The sequence below is a fragment of the Furipterus horrens genome, unplaced genomic scaffold, assembly GCF_987537825.1.
Source record: "Furipterus horrens unplaced genomic scaffold, mFurHor1.1.pri manual_scaffold_1, whole genome shotgun sequence".
Lineage (NCBI taxonomy): Eukaryota > Metazoa > Chordata > Mammalia > Chiroptera > Furipteridae > Furipterus > Furipterus horrens.
In genome coordinates, this window is record NW_028327171.1 from 48,779,162 (window position 1) to 48,800,122 (window position 20,961).

Below are 20,961 nucleotides of genomic sequence, written 5' to 3' on the forward strand. Positions count from 1 at the left end.
TGAGTACCTATCATGTATTAGGCCCTGGGGTTGGAGAAGGATAATTAATTCTCCTCTCAAGGATTCAAGAGTTTAGTTTGAGATACAGGCAAGCACAGAGGCAGAGCTCTGTGTGTGTGATGAGTGTGGTGACAGCCGTGTTGCAGGTGCTATGGAAGTTCAGTGAAAGTGTGTGCAACTGGCACTGGAGGGTAGAGAACGTGAATTATGTCTTCAAGGACTAGTAGGAAGTGATGCTCAGGATCTAAATGATGCACAGTCGATAGACATCATTTTTAATTGGGAGTTAGCTTGGTTACAAGGGGACAGAAATAAAACTCAAAGATCCAATAGAATTTCTAGCAGAATGTAAATGCCGAGAAATGACCTCAAAAGAAACATAAAATGCTACAATTATGGAAGTTATTGGAAATAATGATCAAGATCTGTTGTTTAAGAAATTATCATATCTAAGTGACTTTATATTAAATTTTGATAAACATTTAATGATTCCGTAATTTCATTCTCATCATTAAACTAACACAAAGAGTAGAAAAAGATGCAGAACCCTCATATAAAAACCTTAAAATGATAAGTAAAATAAGTATTAAAAAAAGAACTACAGAATGATCTTATATGTACAAAAATTCTATATAAAATAGCATATTTAATTCATTAGTATATCAAAACACTACAACTAAGATTGAGCAGGATTTTTTTCTAGAAGGGCAAACCTGGCTCACTATCTGGAAATTTAGCAGTATGATTCATTACATCACTAAATTAAGGAAAGGAAAAAGAGATGATTGTATCAGTGGATGTTAAGGAGGGAGACAGAGAGAGCCTAGAAAGGGATGAGTAACCAAGGAGATAAGCATTCATTCACTCACCCATTCATGCATAGCATACTTTCTAAGGGCTTCCTAACCAGGCACTGTGCTGGTGTAGTGAGACCACTCAGGGGCTTCCAGCTTATTGGAGCTGATCGGCAGGTGAACAAATAGCTTCTGTGGGACTGTTATAAATATGAAATAAGTATTAGAGAAGGCTTGAATTAAGCTACTCATTTTAGGGGAAATGTTTACAGCATCAGTGACATTCGAACTGTGTCAAGATAAAAAAAGAGGCTCTGTAGAAAGTAAAGGGGGTGAAATGGCATGAGCAGTTTCAGGGTCATGAACATTCACTATAAACCCTGGGAATGGTGTCACTGGGCCACTGTTGACATACTGAAGAATGATACGAGAATATACTGTGAAGGTTATCTGCAAACAGATAGTTGGCCAGACCCTGGCCTTCTGAGGAGGTGGGGCTGGAGGTGCCTCCATGATGAAAAGATGGTGCAGTCAATGGTTTGCATACAGATGCTTAAGCTTTCATTTTTCCTACTCTACCAGAAGGATGCCTCAGTCAGTTGGCAATGTGGGCTTGCTCGGGAAATGTGCTTCTTTGCTTTTGAAGTCACTGTCTCCTGTATTCACCCATTCATTAAAGCTTCTACTTTGGAATAACTTTAAAGTTATGGAGAAGTGGCAATGATCATATTAATCCATTTTTTAAATGTACAAATAAAATTTATGATACAAAAGTCCCTAGTGAAGTAAAATTTTCAAATCTTATTTTATTCTACTTGTTCCCCACTTATACTCTCTTTAGTCATGTTGAAAGCAGAACAGACCCTTTTATCCTCTTTTAGTAGATGAGCGAGAATCAATTAAAAACAACAACAACACAAGCATAATGAAAATCAGTGCTTCTCAACCTGAGAGATGGGCTTGGTTTTGGTTTTCTCAACTGATTCTAAATATGCACCTAGGTTTAGGAACCATGTGTAAGCCAGGAGTGCACAGTTGCTTTTCTATATTGGTTTTGTGCTAGGCCTTGTAATGGTGATTTAGGGCTATATAAAATATGCTCCCTGCCCTTTCAAGGGACTCGCAGTTTAGTAAATGTATCCATACGCAGTGTGTACACAAGATACGGGGGACGAAGGGGAGAACAAAGACCTTGTAACCAGTCCGAAAAGCCAGTGTTGCTGGCTTCTGTAACAAAAGCCTCCTGTTTGTCAATTTAGAGTTCTTCTCATTGATAAGAACCCTTCTCTATTGAGAAAACTATACTTCCAACAGTTTTCCTCTTCACCCTTTGAATAACACTTCACAATCTGCAAAACACTTTAATATTGTTATCTCATTGGTTGTGGTAAAAACTCTGAGGATGAGTTGAGGAGCACAGGGCTCTTATCTTAATTTTGAGGTTGTGGAAGTACCTGAGGCACTTGATGGGTCCAGGGAGGCTGCTCAAGGTCATGCCCCCCATCCTGTGTGACCTATGCTAACTAACACCCAAGTCACACTGTACCCCTGCAGTCCCCTTCTCCCCATCTCTGCATTGCCATGCCTCATGCTGAGGCCTTTATTTTTTCTTGCATTTCCAGTGCTCTCTGTCTTGACAGACATCTGGAGGTAATCATGTAGCCCTCTCAATTAATTCAGTTCAATTAATAAATTGCTGGGTGGATTTGGGGATGGAGCGGGTATAGGGTGCCTTCCGGGGCCTCCTGGGCTGGAGAGCTCTTGCAATCAGGCTTGGAGGGCCCTCCTCAGCAGCAGTTGCTGAGGCTCAGCCCCAGCCCACAGGCTGCCTGCAGGGCTGATTGGCTCACTCTGACACGCAAGGCATCATTTTTTTTCCCCTTCACATCATGTACTCTAACCTGATTGGAAGAGCACCTGGGCTGGGCTGGTTTGTCCCCTTTCTAGTTAAGTTTTTCATAAAGGTCCAGTATGATATCAGGTCAGCATAGCTCTTGATGGGCCATCTCTTTGTCACGTGGGGCTGACCAGTGCATTACAGTTATTGAATATTCTGGCCCCTGGCCACGCAGTGCCAGTAATTACCTAGTATAGTGGCAAACAATATTCTCATCCTCCAGATTCCAAGTGCCCGTCGGTGGCAAGCAGAGCTACTCCGGCCAGAGGGACCATTTTAAAGTATCTTGTCCTATTTCAAGAATAGACTTTTGGAAGTCCCTTAATGCCTGAATAAGTTTAAACTCCTCAAGCTTGCATGCAAAACTGTCTGCTCCCATCCACATTTTAGGTCTGTGGTCTGTCGCTGCCAGCAAGAAGTGATCTTATCTTTTTCTGCAGCAACACTTTTTAAATCCTTACTTATCACCTCATTTAGGTACATATCATTTAATGGATGTGATTATTATTTTAATAGATTATTAATACAATTGAAGTTTATTTTCAACCTTATTGGCATAACATTCTCCTACCACAGAAATTCCTTTAGGTTAGGGATTAGTTCTTATTTTTATCTATTTTTGGAGGAGTGCTAGGCACTAAAACAGGTAATTGTTAGAAGAGTTATTTAAGATTAGTTAGTAGGAGGGTTCAATTTTTCTTTTCCTTTCCCCTCCTCTTCTTTCTTCATCCATCTTCTTTCTTCTTCCTTTTCTCAGAGAGAATTTTCAATATTTCATGAAGTATGGTTGAAGATGAAATAATAATGAAGGGAGCTCTATTGCCCCCATTTTCATGCTTCCTTAAAAACAACTTTTTCTTTTTTTTTTTTTTTAATTCCAGATTCCAACAATGTCTCACCCCTCTTGGCTGCCACCCAAAAGCACTGGGGAGCCCCTTGGCCATGTGCCTGCACGGATGGAGACCACCCATTCCTTTGGGACCCCCAGCATTTCAGTGTCCACACAACAGCCACCAAAAAAATTTGCACCAGTAGTTGCTCCGAAGCCGAAGTACAACCCATACAAGCAACCTGGAGGGGAAGGTAAGTGCAGGGATTTCAGAGTTGGGTGGCCAAAGTGGGAGAGGTCAACATAATAAAAGTGGTTTACAGCACGGTGTTGTGTCGGGAAGCGGCAGCTCCAGAATTTCTAGCGTGTTTCTCAGAGTTTATTGACTATCAAAGGATAAAGAGCAGCTAGGAACCATCTAAGCTAACTCTTCCTTTACGGACAAGGAGATTGAGACATCTTCGTGGTTATATGGCTATGGTTACACAATGAGTTAGGGCTAGAGCCGAAACTAGAATCCTGGTCTTTTCATTTATGGCTCACTGTCCTTTTGCTCAGTTCTCTTCTATCCCCTTCCTTGTCCTGTAGAAATGTGTCTACCCAGAAGTGGACTCTCCCTCTTGCCATTGGAGAGTGTCTCAAAATGCTGCTACGTAGTGGTCTAAAGGGACGCCCCTATGGCGTGAACCTAATAAGGCATCTGGAATTGATTCTCTGGCTATTGTTCCTCCTCTAAACTGCTGTAGGATAGACTTGCCCAGAGAACTCTGTGAGATCTGTATTTTTTGAAGTGCAGAGACAAATGTGAGTGAAGCCTCATGTTAGGGGTTTTAACAGCAGTGCGTTCAGCTTACATCAAATGGAGTTTGAAGATCAACATGAGCTCAGCATGTCAGGTGTGTACGTATGTGCACAATCACACACTGAAACCAACAGGGAGCATAAAGAATGCCGTACTGTTTGGTTGAAGAAGGTCCACATTTTTGCCAATCAATGTCAGCAGTTCATGCAAACCTGTGACCCCGTAACTCATAATTAACAAACAGAAGACCATTGGGCTTCTGGTTGCTGGGAGAGAAGAGGTAGTGAAAGGAGATTCAGATATCCCCCTTCTCTATTTTTCCTCCCTCATTCTGCTTTAAAAAAAAAAAAAAATTACTGCATTCTCTCTAGGACATTTCTACTTTGTTCTTAGATTGGTGTTGCTGTGTTATTGTTTTTTTTTCTGCCCCCAGCAATTTTGTCTGAGAGTGTTTCATGCTGTGGGACATAGTTCAGCCTCTCTCTTCTCATTCTAGTCCTCTCCCTGCCCCTAGTCAACACTTTATTAGTATTTGAGGACAGAAGTCAGAAGCCTAGCCCAGATGTCTAGCTGGGTAAGGTGGCTGGATGCTGAGGTAGGTGGGGAGGCCAGGCACCAGCAGGCACGGTGAGCTGTGGCTGTCTTTCAGTATCCTTTGTCCAGAAAGGGCAATGGCAGGACCGTCAGAGAGCTGCTGTGGAAAAGCCATAAACAATGCCTGTGGTGCACTACTGCTCTCCATGGCAGTGCCTGAAGTTATGTTGGTCTTGAAGGAGGATACATCTTTGCACTTAAACAGAATTTCGTGGAAGTGGTTTTCTTGGGCTCATTGTTCCTTAGTGATAGCAGGACTAGGGAATGGGATCTGGAAGAGAATCCCTCTTCACAAGGATAAGAGGAGCCATATGTTGGCTTTCTCATTTGTTTTCTCAGTATTTCCCCTGGTCCACTCACCAGGGGGTTTGTTATTTTGTCCCCTAACTTTTGAGGAGAGCTAAAATGTACTTCCCTCTAATGTGAAAGGAATAGAGAGAGCATCCCTTATGGAGTAGGGGACAAACGTGTGAGGAAGTCTTAGTAGGTATGACAGTTGATGCACACTCAAGGATCAAGGTGGAGACATACAGTAGTCCCTCCTCTATATAAATATATAAATATATTAAAAATATATTTAATTATTTATTGTGGATTTTTTGCTATATCGTGAGATTTTGTGGTACTGTATACGTATGTTGTTAAAGTTATGTAGGTTTAAGAGTGTAGAGTATGTTTAAGAACATAAGTAGTGTTTATAAAAGTGTGGAAAAGGTGAGTAAGGGAGTGGGAAAGGTTAATAAGGGACTGGGAATGGATTATAAGTGTGTGGGAAGGGTTTATAAAGCCTTAAAATATATATAAATACTAAAATAAATTAAGATTCCTACTTTGCAGAGTTTCACCTATCGCGGGGGCTCTAGAACGTAATAAGTGAGGGAATACTGTATTCTATATTAAGTCGGCTAATAATAGTATGCAGGAGAGGGAGGAGAGAAGCATATCATGGTCTCCCTCAGCCTCCTTCACTCTGAGGTGAGTTAGATCTTGGGTGACTTTCCCAGCCTTGAGATGCTCCACCTTCTTCACTATACTATGTGAGGTTCCCTTACTGTCTATCCTGTTCTTTAGGGACTCTGGTGTAATCTCTGATACTCTGCATCTCTTTGCTCAACTCTTTTCCTTCTCTTAACATGTCATTCCACACCCTTTTGTCATCTATCAAAATCTTACTGTACCACCTTCTCTAAAACGTCTGCGCATGGCCTAGATCAGAACTATAATCACTTCCTTCTCAGAGTTCCCACAGACATCTTCCTCCAACTATAAAATTTTTACTTTTGTTATTTCTCCTGCTTGCTTTTGCTCTGTCAGGTACGGAACATGTAGTCTATATGAGCACTGTGCTTTTTCACCATTATTTCATTGTCTTCTCCTATAACCCTATGAAGTAACTGTTTTTTCACATAAAGAAATGTAAGTTTAGAGAGGAGAGCTGTTACTCTCTATGGTTTTGTGGCTTCTAAGTTTTTGAAACGAGGCTGTTGTCCTTACCCAATGTGCTGTCCTATTCATGGCATATGTGGCGCTCAGGGTCCATATGATACATACTTTCTTACTTCCTTATAAGAATGCAAGCTTTGTTTCCCCATTTAAGCAACAAGACATGGTTTCTCACTCATCCTTATGTTCCTCTTGGCTCTTATTATGCTACTGTGTTTTTAGTAGGAATGATTGTGTATGGTCAAATGTATGTCTGTATGTTCCTATGTGTGTATATATTTGGATGGATGGCGGATGGCTGGGTGGGTGAATGCAGCACTCAGTAATTCTTTTCTTACAATAAACAGTTTGGAATACGGCATCCTCATTTGAAGCAACTTAGTCTCATTTAATTTCTGAAGGCTAGATTCTTTCTTGCAACTCTGCCAATCTCTTTTTAATATAACCTTTTTTTGAATACGTGAAGGAAAGACATTTCCTTTGCATAAATACATTTTAAAGACAAATACAGGGAAAGGTTTATGGATATTCAGACTTTTTAAAATGAAGCTACATCTTTTCATCTGCTGTATATTATGATATGATATTTGTTAGAAGTATAAGACTTGCTTTACTTTATATTTAATCTAAGCGTTAGTGTATTCTCTGTTACTCTAAACACTTTTATAATTCAGGTTGTTTTTGTTTAAATTTTTATACATTTAAAAATGTATATTCATTTTCTTTTTCATTTTTGTACCTTTAAAATGCTCTACACCATTAGTGAAATCCCCAGAGTAGGTAGTGGGATTTTATTTATTTATTTATTTATTTATTTGTTAAGATTTTATTTATTTTTAGAGACAGGAGAAGGGAGAAAGAGAGAGAGGGGGGAAAACTGCAGTGTGTGGTTTGCCTCTTGTGCGCCCCCAACTGGGGACCTGGCCCACAACCCAGGCCTGTGTCCTGACTAGGAATCCAACTGGCGATCTTTGGTTCACAGGCCGGCGGTCAATCCACTGAGCCACACCAGCCAATGCAGGTATTGGTTTTTATTTACAGGGTGAATTGATGATGCCGGAGTCTTAAGCCTCAGCTCATGCTATCCTTTGCTTTTAGTATACACTCTCCTGAATTTCTGTACCATAAAGCCTTTTCATTCATAGGATAATTCAAAGACTGGCCCCCAATAACCCAATCAAAAAGACAAAGTTAGAACTAATAGAGATCGCAGAGCCCACTTTTTTTCTGTTGTAAATGTGAGAGTTGTAGTGCAGAATGTAAGCTATTTGCTCAGGAATGCACAGCCTGCTCAGGGCCCCCGTTGGCACTAGACCTCAGGTGCCCTCTGAGTCCAAAGTTATCCAGGATCTCGTATTATATTCTAGTGAGATTTCTTTTTCACCACAGCCTAACATCTTTATGTATCTCGTACCGTTCTTACCACATGTTTCCTAAATGACTTACTTGGACATAAATCTATCTCCCTCAGGACACTTGGAGGCAGGTCTGCCTGACTCATGCCTTTACTCCCAACAGCACCCAGCAAGGGACCTGACACGTAGCAGGTACTCAGCTATGTTTGAGATAATAGTTAAGCCAGAGCAACAAAAACCTGCTTATCCAGGCACAGGTTCTAGCTTCTCAAATACTTACTAGGCTTTATTGTTCTGCAGCTCAACCTTCGTGTTTGAATTACTTTTAGTCTCTTGAGCTTTTTAGCTCAGGAGTTTCTTAAAGCACTGCAGCCTTGAAGTTACCGATTACGTTTCTCACCTTGGTTATTGTATCTGTCATTTCTGGGGTTTGCCTTCTCATTTTTTAGTTCTGACTGTGAAAGTGGAAAAGTACTCACATGTTTTCCACATCAACTTATATTTATTTATGTGATACCATATGTTAAATTTTCTTTTATAAGGTATTCTGCTAAAAATCTTTCTCTAAAGGGCTTAGGCATACTTTAAAGTAGGGTGTGCTTTTTCTTCCCCAGTTAGCAGCTCTTTAGGCCTTAGGGTCTTTTCACTTTATTACCATTGTCCTCGTACTTTTCATTGCTTTTCGTTTAACAACTTTTGTTTCTCACCTGTTTGGAATGCCTCTGCATTCCCTAAAGCCCTTTTGTGCCCTGTACTATGTGCTTATGAGCCCATGTATACATTTTTATGAAGTTTTATCTTCATACAAATTTTACTATGTCATTTTTTGGAAAACTTTGCTATGTATGTATGTACAGTTTTGTCTCATCACCTTTTATTATAGACTAATGAGGGCAAGGGATCATGTGATTTTTCTTTTGGTCTTTAAGGTACTAGGCAGCAGTGTTCTTTATCCTATAATCTGAGCCCTACTGTCCCTGCCTCAAATTTGAAGAAAGAAAGAAATAAACAGAAAAAACAAAAATCAAACAAAACCTTAGACTTTGATGGCAAGGTATATATCTTTCTTTTTCTGTTCTTTCAGTAGAGATCAAACTATGTAATATTTTCTACTTCACTTATGCATTATTTTCTTGATGTGATTTTGACATTTACCTGTTATTTTTCATCCATTATTACAATAGATTATCATAGAGAATGATTTCTAAAATTTGCAAGTTTGTAAAGTCAGAGTTGTCTTGTGGCCTGGAGTTGACGTTCTCCAATCTCTAATTTAAAAAACAAAACACTTTTAATATAAGATTTCTGAAAATATAAATTCATAGGGTATAGATTCAAGGGTGACCCTTACAGTAAGTAGAATGCCTTTATATTTATACAGTTTTTTTTTAATAGTTCATACAGCACTTCCATATTCAATGCCATTCAGTTCTCAAAAGAGATCTATCCTAGCTCTCTGAGTTAGGTGGAACAGATGTTATTGCCATTTTACTGAGTGATACCCTACCAGAAGTGAAATAACTTATTCAATAATCATGTAGCTAATGAAATAGTAGAGCTAGGCTCTACTCTTAACATCTAGGACTCCTGCTGATTTTAAAGGGTTCTATTTATTGGAGGTTGGGCTAGACAGCCTTGTGGATTTTAATTCCATTATTTTATTATTTCATTATCCTTTTTTGACATTAATTTTAAAATGGTTGCTCTTTTTATATAGTATTCCTATATATATTTCCTTATATACAACTATGTAATATAAATAAGGCCTCTGTTTTTAATCTTTGCCTGTATTGCTTCACCTAGACCTGTAAAGTTAGATGAGAATGGGTGGAATAAATTCTATTCAATGAAGGAGAATTTTTTTTTTTTTTTTACTAGCTCTCTTTGGTCTTTTTGCTACTCTGAGTTTATTAATCCATTCCACGGAGAGGGGAGTACTGGTTACAGGTGAATGCTAACTTAGTGTAGACATAGTAATTAGACCAAAATACCACTGGGAACAACTGAGTCTCCCATGATGGAGCTGACAGCCAAGCTTGTGCCCTTTTTGCATTCATTCCAGAGTGCTAGAGTTTGTTCCCTGCCAGGAAAGGTGAATCTGGACTGTGACTTTAGAGGTACACATGGAAAACATCTTCTTAATGTAGTCCTGACAGTTCTGTTAGCTTGCCAGCAATCACAGAAGAGCAATTATAGTTTCTCAGATGTTTGTTTTCATTATGCATGGTCTGTCATGGGGACAGTCACAAAGTCACTAAAACGTCGGTAACTCTAATGAGACCCAGGCTTGACTGGCATACCCCTCTTCTGTTTCAGGGTAAGCACCTTGAGCCTCACCTATCACTGTGGTGTGCAGCATGTGAGCTTGAATTTTCAGAGCCTCAAGAGGGGACAAGGTCAAACTGTTCATTCATTAAAGGGTTAGATATTGTATTAATTTGGTCTTACTCCTGAAAAGAACTTGTGATTCTTTGGGTGACATCAGAGCTTACCAAATATTCATAGGCCTTAGTGACTCAAAAGGGACAGGGTTCAGCACTGATTTGGTAGGGCGTTCACACTGAAGCCTCAGTTACTCATTGACCTTGGGCATGACATTTTACTATTCCACATATCCTCCATTTATAAAATTAGCTGATAATAATGACCTTGCAAGATTGTTTTGAGGATCAAATACAAGAATGAGTGTGAAAATGTTTTATAAATCATACAATACCTTACAATACTAAGGAATTACTATTATATAGCTCTTCAACCATCATTTACTTGAAAGAGATTTTGTGCCAAGTACTCTTCTAGGTGCTAATATAATGACAATGAGAAAAACATAGATTAATCCCTGCCCTCATGGAACATGCTTCTTGCTGTAATAAAAGCAACTTTTTATTAATAATAATTAACATTGATATAATCATAAAATAGTATGCACTTACTAAATGCATTTCACAATCTTATATATACTATTACTAATAATGATTCTAAATTGTAATACTTGTACTATAAGACTAATGAGTATGTAGTCATATAAATATAATTATTATTAATAAATACTGATAAACAGTGATATCAGTATAGCATGGACAAATGCTGATAAAACTAACAACAGTGATAGGAATCACAGTGCCTCAGTATTATCCAAACTATAAAATTCTAGAACCAAACTTTAAAAATTAATCTAATATAACCCCTTCAATTCCTAGATGAGACCAGTTAATTCAATAATATATTTCTAGGAATGCTGTAAATAAGTCAAAATTGTTGAATACAGGCAAGGGTTATTATGCCGACTTTAGAGGCTCAGAGAGGTCACATGGCTTGTTCAATATTACCAAATAGTAAGTGGCACAAGTGAGCCTTGATCTGTGGGTCCTTCTGTGGTTGCCACAGTTCTGTGCCACTGATGTGTTTTCAGTGATTTGTTTAGAAGCTACAGTGACAGAATTAGTATATGTGAACAGAGTAGATTAGATGTTTTAGAACAAAAAGAAGTTTATATATTGTTGACAAAATCTCTTTCATTTTGTAATATGTCAGCTTAACTACTGAAGTGAATTCCTTGATAAGGTGGTGGAGTCCTTATCTTTGTCTGACTTCAGAAACTGTGAATAATGCAATGTTGTGTGGTGAAGTGTTCTTTAATCTTCTTTATTTTTCAATTATATAAGTGTGCAACACTATTGTCATCTAATATTTTAAGTCTGAATTAGCTTAAGTGTTTTTCAAGAATGCAGTAAAAATAAACAGAAAACCACAATACAATATCTCCACTCATCTATTAGAATAGTAAAAGTAAAAATTATTGTATTACATGCTACAGAGGATGTGGAGAAACTGGATCTCTCATCCATTGCTGGTAGGGATGAGTAAAATGGTATAACGATCCTGGAAAACTCTTTGGCATTTTTTTTTTTTTTTTACCAAAGTAAACGTGTAAGTAAACGACTGCATGTGATTCAGCAGTTGTACTTCTGGACATTTAATTCAGAGACATGGAAAGTTATGTTCATACATAAACCTGTACATGAATGTGCGTGATGACTTTTTCATAATGACAAAATACTGAAAAAGATTTAAATGACGTTCAATGGGTAAATACTCCAACAGCCTCTGGTATGTTCATACAATGGAATAATACTATTCACCAACACAAAGGAATGCACTATTAATACATGCAACAGCCTGGCTGACTTCATGGGTGTTGTCCTTAATAAAAATATTTAGTCAATCTCAAAAGGTGGCATATACTGTTTGATTTTATTTATAAGACATTATTCAGATGACAGAACTATAGACTGGGAGAACAGATTAGTGGTTGCTATGGCACAGAAATAGGGGATGGAGTGGGGCAGGGAGTAGGTGTTCAAACCAAGAGAAAACAACAGGGAGCCTTTTTGTGGTGGTGGGACGGTTTTCTATCTTGGGTGTAGTGGTGGCTACATGAAATAAAATTGCAAAGAACTATAAACACATAACAATGAATGCAAGCTAAAAAATGATGCCAACCAAATAAGGGCTGGTTAATAGTAATGTAATAATGCCAATTTTCTGGCTTTGATATTGTATCTATATCGGATGCTGCTACTGGGGGATGCTGGGTGAGCAGTTCATGGGACCCTTCATACCATCTTTACAACTTCCTGTTGGTCTCTGTTTTAAAATAAAATGTTTAATAATGATAGTATAAATACCTGCACACAGATTTCTTAATTATTGCTTCTCCTTCTTAAGATGCCATCTTGCATGCACACTGAACGGCCTGCACTACACTTTGAAGACTGCTCTTATAGTGCATGGTTTATACTGGTGGTTTTCAAAACTGTCCAGACATCAAAAAAACTTAGGAAACATTTTTAAAAAAGAAAAAAAAAAGTTTCTAGGCTTCTTGTTTGTCATACAGAATCAGAATTAGGGATTGAGGCCCAGGAATCTGCATGAAAACAAAACAAAATAAAACAAAGCCCCCCAAGTAATTCTGATTGATGATCACCCAAAGTTTGGAAACCATTTGTTTATTTCAATGACTCCAGCATCCAGTATTTTCATGCCCTGTGAACCTTCTCCAAGTCTTGGGGTACACATTCTGGGCTTAGTTAATAATGTGGCTTTGGAGGTTTTATACCTCTTCTATCATATAAACATTGTAGAGGTTTAGGGACTGAAATCCTCCTTCATATTTCTATGCTTCCTCTCTGTGCTTTCATCATAAACACCAGTTTTCTGCATATGTTGTCCCAAGGAATTTTAGTTGGGATCCAAAAACAGAGATGGATTCTTTTAGAATGCCCCAGTGATACCCAAGTGCTTGCTGTTGTGTAACTTCAGGTAGTGATGCCTGAGATCTCAGCTGATTCTGGGTCATGACAGGTCTATGCAAATCATCTATAAGTGGATTCATTATGGATATTATAAAAATAAACCTGACCCCTGAGCCTTTGGGCAAATATACCATAGAAAGAAACCATACCTTGGAACAATGATTGACTCTAGAAGCTGTAAATAAAAAAGGTAACTCATGGTATTACATTTTTATTATCCTTCCTTGAATTTCCTGTAGTCGGAAACTGGACAGTTAAGTACAGTAGCAGGGAAAGTTTCCTGAGATGTGACGCTTCCACCCTTTTAGCACTTTGATATTCAGCATTTTCCCTTATTATCCCTTCTTTATCTTGTACTGTATGTTGCTATTTTCAAACAGAATAGACAGCCTACTAATCAAGATAGACATATACTAGCTACCAGAACCCATAAAGTTGCATTCTATAAATTAAGTGCCATAAAAGAAAATGAAGGCAGTCTTATGGGAGGGAGGAACTGAAGAAGGCTGCACAGACGAGGGGACATCTGAGCTGAGCTGGGAGAATGAGTTAATTGTTAGTCATGCAGAACAGGGCGTTGGAGCAAAGGGAACAGTGTGTGCAAAAGCAGAGAAAGGTGCCTGTTCTGACCCTTATAATGTTGGCTGCTCTTTGCTGATGTCCCTAGGCAGTACATCTGGACTCCTGGGAGCAGCTTTGCAATATGAGCAGGGTGACTTCACCGTGATTGCACTCAGACATCTAGTATGCTCTGAAAGATAGCTCTAGGAATAGCTCCAGGAGGTGGGGTAGCTACAAGGAGGAAGCACCAAGAAACAAGTGCATACCAATCTCATCACTCTGGGCAAGAAGCACCTTCCAGGTGGTGGTCCTGACCAGAGGAATCACGCCTTTCCTCCCCAAGCATCTATCATGCTGCAGAATGAAATGTTGCTGTATATATAGATGCTAAGACAAAAAAAAAAAAAAAAAGGAAGTGCAAAAAGGCAATTCTCCAGAAACTAGGTCAAAGCAGCCTTTTTACCTAATAAAATACACACCCTTCGGAATGTGAGATGTGAGCCAACTGGAAATTTTTTTTTTGTTTGTTTGTTGGTTCTGTTTTACTTTTTTAACTTCTCTCCAGTTTGGGGTGATCCTGAGAAACAGGAAGCAATGAAAGAAGGACTTTATTATGAAATAAAGATGTGTGTGTGAGAATAGTTTCGAAGCACTTTCCCACATAATATCTAATTTAATCACCACAATATCCTGTAATATTATTATGGTTCCTACATTATTATGGTTCCTGGACACAAATGCAAAACCTGACATTCAGGTGACCTGCAGTGAGGCTTATGAATGTAGAAGCCACAGTAACACCAAATTTTAGCCTTTTCCCTTAAGTAAAGTACCAGCACTATAGAATAATCACTGTATAACAATCACTGATATTACTATTACTAGAACAATTTCTCTGGAAAAACATCTTTGTAAGGATATGAAAAAAAATTAGTGGATTTATAAGTTTATTTCATCTCGAGTCCACTTTGCTTTACTCTTAACCCAATCTTTTCAGCAACACTATGAAAAATAGATATCTTCACCCTCAATCTGCAGAGAAGATAATGCAAAGTGGAAAAAGCAGCTTAGGGCAAAGCTGAGATTTGAACCCTGGCCTCCTAACTCCAAGTCTAGCGCTTTTCCTCAGCACTACTCTTCATCTCATGTTAATGCTATTATTATTTTTTATTAAAAGAAGAAAAATTCTCGCTGTTATTTCTCCTCATCATTACCATTCAGAAGAGTCTGAAAATTAAATTTCTCCAAGTGACATGTGAAAATTGCTTAGAATCACCTGTGTATGGGTGTATATGGGATGATGTACTAATATATAAAACAGCCAAAGTAATCTCTAGAAGTCATTACTAAGAAGACACTATTTCAGAAAGCTTTTGAAATAGCCATTTGAAATATCCATTAATTCAGGTGATTTATGCCATCTTGCTTAGACTTGTTAGATATCATTGGTAGATTTATTGACCCTAAGATGAAATTAAAATGACACTTAAATTAGTTGATAATTTTGTTATTGACCTGTTCATATATATTATAATGACTTAGCTTTATTAAGTGTTTTCTTCATGAAACTTATTTACTGGGAAAGAAATCTCCAGGTTATTTAAAGTCTATCTAGAAATATTAATGTTTGAAGTGTCCTTGAAATGTCATACGTGCCCACTCACTGTGGTCCTCAGTAGATAGATTTTACTTTTTTATGTCTCACCCTCTGCATTTGCTTCGCTTGCTCTACTGGGACAAATTCAGATGCCCACCACACCCTTTTTATTGAGCAGGGCTCTGTAATAGATATGACAAGGGTATAAACACACACAATCCTCAAACAGCTTATATTTCATTTAGGAAGTTGACATATGAAAATGACCACTTAACTAACAACATATGAAAATGACCGCTTAACTAACAACATAAAGCTGTAAATTGTATAGTGGCTCTATGGTTAACTTCTCGGAAGATCCAGGAAAACAGTTTACTTGGGGCCACAACAGGGTTGATAGGATAAAAGAGGGGAAGACACAGGGGAGCCAGTGGCTAAGCATGTAGACTCCAGCACGAGATAGATCTGGGTTCAAGTTTGGATTTTCTCCCTTATTCCCTAGGGACTTGGACTAACTTGGTTAAGTAGCTGCTTAAGCTCTCTCAACTTGTTCTTATGTTAAACTAGGGATGTGTATCTCAGATAATTGCTTTCAAAATTAAGTAAATAAATTGGCACAAGATATTGGCTAAACTAATGGGAGCTGCCATTATTCGTACTGCTATTATTAAAAATAAAGAGTAAATGTTGGCTAAGAGGGTCAAAACCCATAGTTTTGTTCATCCATAGATTTTAAATAATTGTTCAAATATGACTTATACTGGCCAGTTTTTAAATGAACCTTAGTTTTATCCTTTTTTTGATCTAATGTAGTGTTTTACTAATTGTCATTTTAGGATTGATTTGTCTTATGTTTGTCCTTGCTAGAATTGTTATGTGTTCGTATGTCCTCTTTTGACTTTGCTTAATTTCACCTTCCTCAGAGAGAGACTTTACATGAACTATGTTAATGTGGAAAAAAATAATACATTCACATTTATAGTATCTCTTTAAGAAGAAGCATTTTTTGTATTATTGAACTATTACAGATAATGTACGTGAACGTAAAACAAACTATATAAACTAGTGACTTTTTAATTAATTTTAAAAATATTTTATTTTTCAAAGTATCAAATAAGGCATATAAATTTTAAAGATGTTACTAATTATATCATTGCAGGAAAATAATTATTTTAAGGAATTTCATCTTGGATCCCATTCCTCTCTGTGATTCATACTTGGGATTTAGCCAGTCTCCTGAAATTGTGTTTAAACTTGGTCCATGTGTATATCTTTTACAGGGAAAGGGCCCATATGTCATCAAACCCTCAAAGATATGCTTTGCTCATTAAGAAAGATAACACGCCCTGCATAAGAGGTCAGCAGTCTCCCAGGCCAGTTATATTAGTGCTGCTTAAATAAAAGCCAGGTTTCCCTTTGCTTCTCACTAAATTTAGGAGGCAATCAATGTCTTAAGAGAGAACTGAATATTTGGTAGTGATAGTAGTTGAGGTTGTAATAATTACATAAAAAATATAATGCATATACTATATAATGTATATTGTGTACAACCAGTTATATCATTATATGTGGTTTCAATACACCTTCATATATATTTGCACGTCTCCTCTAGGCAGTGCATATGCAAGGAGAGATGGATAAGGCATAGGTTCTCTCCTCTCAGAGGGAGGCCACACAGGATCTTATCCCCATTTGAAAATTGAACAAATGGAATCTTGGTGATGTGACTGCTTGTATTGGTCCAACAGGTAGAAAGTAGTCAAGAGGAGGTACTTGAGTTTGTTATACTGCACCATGGTCCCTGTTGCTTAGCATATACCTATTCCCTATATCCCTGGCTGGTTTGGCTCAGTGGATTGAGCGTCGGCCTGCGAGCTAAGTGTCGCTGGTTCGATCTTCCAGTCAGGGCACATCAGAGAAGGAAAACTCTGATTCCAAAAAACCTCCGCTGCCTTGCGGCATACCTCTTCAGGGGAAAGGCTAAGGGAGTAAACCCCGACAGAAAATCCGGAGCCGGAGTCCCTAAGGCAGTTTGACGTTGTAGTCAACACCGGCAACTCCTGCGGCGCACCTGAAGCCAAGCTGTATTGACTCCGTCTTTCCCTTGGATCCCTCAGCTGCGAAGAGAGGGGGGGTCTGCTGCATGGGCAACAGCAGACCCTCCATATCACCCTGCCCAGGCTCTGTAGCTTCAGCTTCACTGGAGAGGACACTCCAGCGTCATCGCAAGATGTCGATTCAACACGGGAGGAGACAGATACCGTGTCACTCCCGAGTCGGACTGCACAGCCATTCTCGGCAGTGCAGATAGACTCTTAAGAAGCTACACCATCGTCTCTCCAGGCTCTGTAGCTTCAGCTTCACTGGAGAGGACACTCCAGCGTCATCGTAAGATGTCGATTCAACACGGGAGGAGACAGATACCGTGTCACTCCCGAGTCGGACTGCACAACCATTCTCGGCGGTGCAGATAGACACTTAAGAAGCTACACCATCGTCTCTCGAGATGGACGGCTGCCAATACGATTCCCTATATATTTTTAAATTTGTTTCTTTTTTTGTGAATTTAAAATATCATATTTGTTCTGCTTCCATTATTGCAGTTTTCAATGATGATTCATCAGTGCAATGGCCTATTTTAGTGAACCACAATAGCTTGGGTAGAAAGAAAAAAGATTCAACATACTCAGGAATGGAAAGCAGCCATCTTTTTATAGCTAAAATTGCAAACATCTGGCAATTACTCTATTCTACCTCCCTTCAAAAAAGAAGAATCGTTGCTTCAACTGGAGCCTGCCGCTGGGTTTAATCAAGGCAGCTATGCAAGCCTCAAGGAGCAATAGGTTTTGATTCAAGGAGGCCATTGCCTAACCCAGTTGGCTAGAGCCTTTTTGGAAAGCACACCATTTAATGCTCCCCATATGCTACTGTGTTATATAATGATAATAATGATGATATGGCAATTAATGGCTGTAGAAAAATTCCCTCTTTTCTGCCCTGGCTTATATGTGGTGCCTCTCTGGCAGTTTTAATATTGTGAAAGTTAACTTTAACTGTTCAGATCAAGTTTGCCTCTCTCCATCCTAGGAAGCTTTTGGTACTCCTGGACAAAAGGTTCAGCTACATCAGTACCATCAACATTACCAATTTGATTTTACTATGAACGGATCTAGTAAATTGTTGAAGGAGCAAATGCATTTCTTCTTAAACTTGACTGTGGTCTTGTAGTTAACAAGCAACCCACCATGGTTATGATCCCTTAGTACCCCACCCTTGTTTCTTATTGTGATAATTGTTTGTGAAACTGGTTCTTCCCTCACTGACAAAAGTCAACTCTGATGGCAGGGGAAGTGAAAGTGGCTGGTGGTTTGCAATAAGGGCAGAGAATCAGAACTTCTGCATTTTTCTCTTGGGGTCAATGCCAGCTTTCACTCTGGCCTTGACCAATGCATTTACCTTTCTATTCCCTATTTACCTTTCTTTTCCTCTAGACAGCTGATGGGTAGACATGAATTTTTGCTTTCTCAAGTTCTGCCAACCTGGAACCACTATTCCTGTTTGCTATAAGATCTTGGTCAATACTCATCAGTAATTAGGAAAGGATGGAAAAGATGTAGTTGAAAGGGAAAAAAACAAGGTTCAGTGTCATGGTGATTTTCAAAAACAACCTTGAGTACTAAAAATAGGCTGTTTTCTACTGTTAGCATGTTATGGTACTTGGATATCACAGACATTCAATGAGAACATTCTATTTCTTTCTTTCTTTTTTTTTTTTTTTTTTGGCTTTCATGCTTTAGGTAGAAGTGTGTTCAATACCAAAGCTATAGGTTTTCTTTTGATGTAGTAATTTTACAAAACATTCTCTCCTGCAAGTGTTCCCAAAATCCCAGTGAATTTTGCAAACATCTTATTAACCTAAATGAAGCTTTGGAAGAAGTGATGTGATTAGGAGTTTTCAGAAAGAAAGAGAGAGAGAGAGAGAGAGACAGAGAGACAGAGAGACAGAGAGAAGGAAGGAAGGAAGGATGGAAGGAAGGAAGGAAGGAAGGAAGGAAGGAAGGGAGGAAAAGAAGAAGAGCCCCTAAAACCTACAATGCTTATCTTACTCAATAGAGCAGAGCCTGATAGAGTAATGGTTTTTAGGAATTTCAAAAGTGTGTTCCCCCTCTTCTCTGTCTTCATCCAATGCTTTATTGATAGATTGATAGTTCTGTCCTTCCTCCCTCATGAGCACATTTTAGAACTTGGACTCCTTTATTAGAGCCACTGTTCTAGCGCATTCGCTTATTTCTTCAATGACCTGCTAAAGTGAAAAAGGTTATGCCAATGTCTCTTCTTACATTTTTCTGTTACTTTAAGACTTAAAAATCTACCAACTTTCTAGACTAAATCCAGTGCTATATTTCTGGGAGCTTCAAATATCTCTCAGTGGTTCTCTATCCTCGCTATACTTCATTACCTGGGAGATTTAAAAAATATCAAAACTTGGGCCTCATCCTCAGATATTCTAATATAATTGGTCTGGGATGGGCACTTACTTTTTTTTAAACTTCCCAAGTTTTGGAACTATTGAAGGTAGGTCAGTCTCTCACCTGATACTTGAACTCATCCCATCTCACACAGGTTTTGCCAGGCTTTTCTTCACTATTTCTAGTGCAGGAAACTGAAACTGCCTTTCTGTCCTTGGATAATTCTGATTTTTTAAAAAAGTTTTTCTTTATTTTGATTTAACATTTTCATAAAATATGGGCATGTCTTTTAGTCTAATATATTTATAATCTCTAGCCTTGGAGTTTACTTATAAGCATCTGCCCTCCAAAAAAAGAAAAGAAAAGAGAAAAAGGAAAAAAAACATACAACAACAACACAAAACAATGAAAAACTATAGCAATGTGATTATACTTTCATAATTGTGACCCAGTCCTCATTAAATGGGAGCTCTCCCTTCACCACTCTGGAAAGGGAATGGTGAAGAGCAAACAAATAAAACAGGAACTCAGTCTAGTGAGGCAAAATCAGAGTTACCTTGTCAACTAGGTATTTTGGCCTTAAGATCAGCAACCCTGTGCTGGTCACCATTAAATTCACATTACCTAACATGGTTGAGGCATGGGGGAAGGGTTCAATAACTATTTATGGAATAAATAGTAATTATAAGTCTATTGAAGTCACTCAGTTCAACTTTAATATTCAAAACTGATAGTGTTAAATGTAACAATATTTAAGAAAATATAGTGGGAGAAGGTCCCTTTTGCAGAAGGAATAAAGCTTAAAATACCAAGGCATACATTTAATAAGAGGTATGAAACTTTTATAGCTTAAGAAAAACAACAAAACCAAAACAAAAAATCCCCAAGCTTTCTGGAGGGACATAAAACTTGGTAGCAATCATTCTGGTGCAGATATATCCTTAGTCAATCTTAAGTTTGCTTTCACTTAAATATAAGGTGGAGGTGGGAGCATATTTTATTTATAGGATTACTCATGTTCCTTTTGGATTAAAAGGTAATTTCCCTATACTTCGGTAAAACCTACTGTTCCCGAAATCTACCTTTGGTCCTAGCTCTTGCCCTTGCAGATTGCAAAGAACAAGTCCTCTTCCCTGTATGAGGCCTTCAAGCCTCCCAAGAAGTTTCTCACCCAACTCTCTTTCCCTCCTTCAAGCTGAACTGTTCCACTGCAGGGGTCCTAAAGCTTTTAATTATTTTATTCAACCTGTCTTAGAAAACCTCATTTGTCAGGGCCTGTACTTGAACATAATGTCATTATTGACT

General features: G+C 38.4%; 1 protein-coding gene across 4 annotated transcripts in view; it reads left to right on the forward strand.

The window, feature by feature from the left end:
• The window catches only part of LPP (LIM domain containing preferred translocation partner in lipoma), a 646,088-nt gene that overhangs the window by 206,684 nt on the left and 418,443 nt on the right, over positions 1-20,961 (forward strand). For all 4 annotated transcript variants that reach the window (XM_090275238.1, XM_090275243.1, XM_090275244.1 and 1 more), the window contains one exon: positions 3,573-3,774. In XM_090275238.1, the coding sequence (XP_090131364.1) occupies positions 3,582-3,774 (193 nt within the window). In that variant the 5' untranslated portion in view covers positions 3,573-3,581. The remainder of the gene's footprint in view (positions 1-3,572; positions 3,775-20,961) is intronic.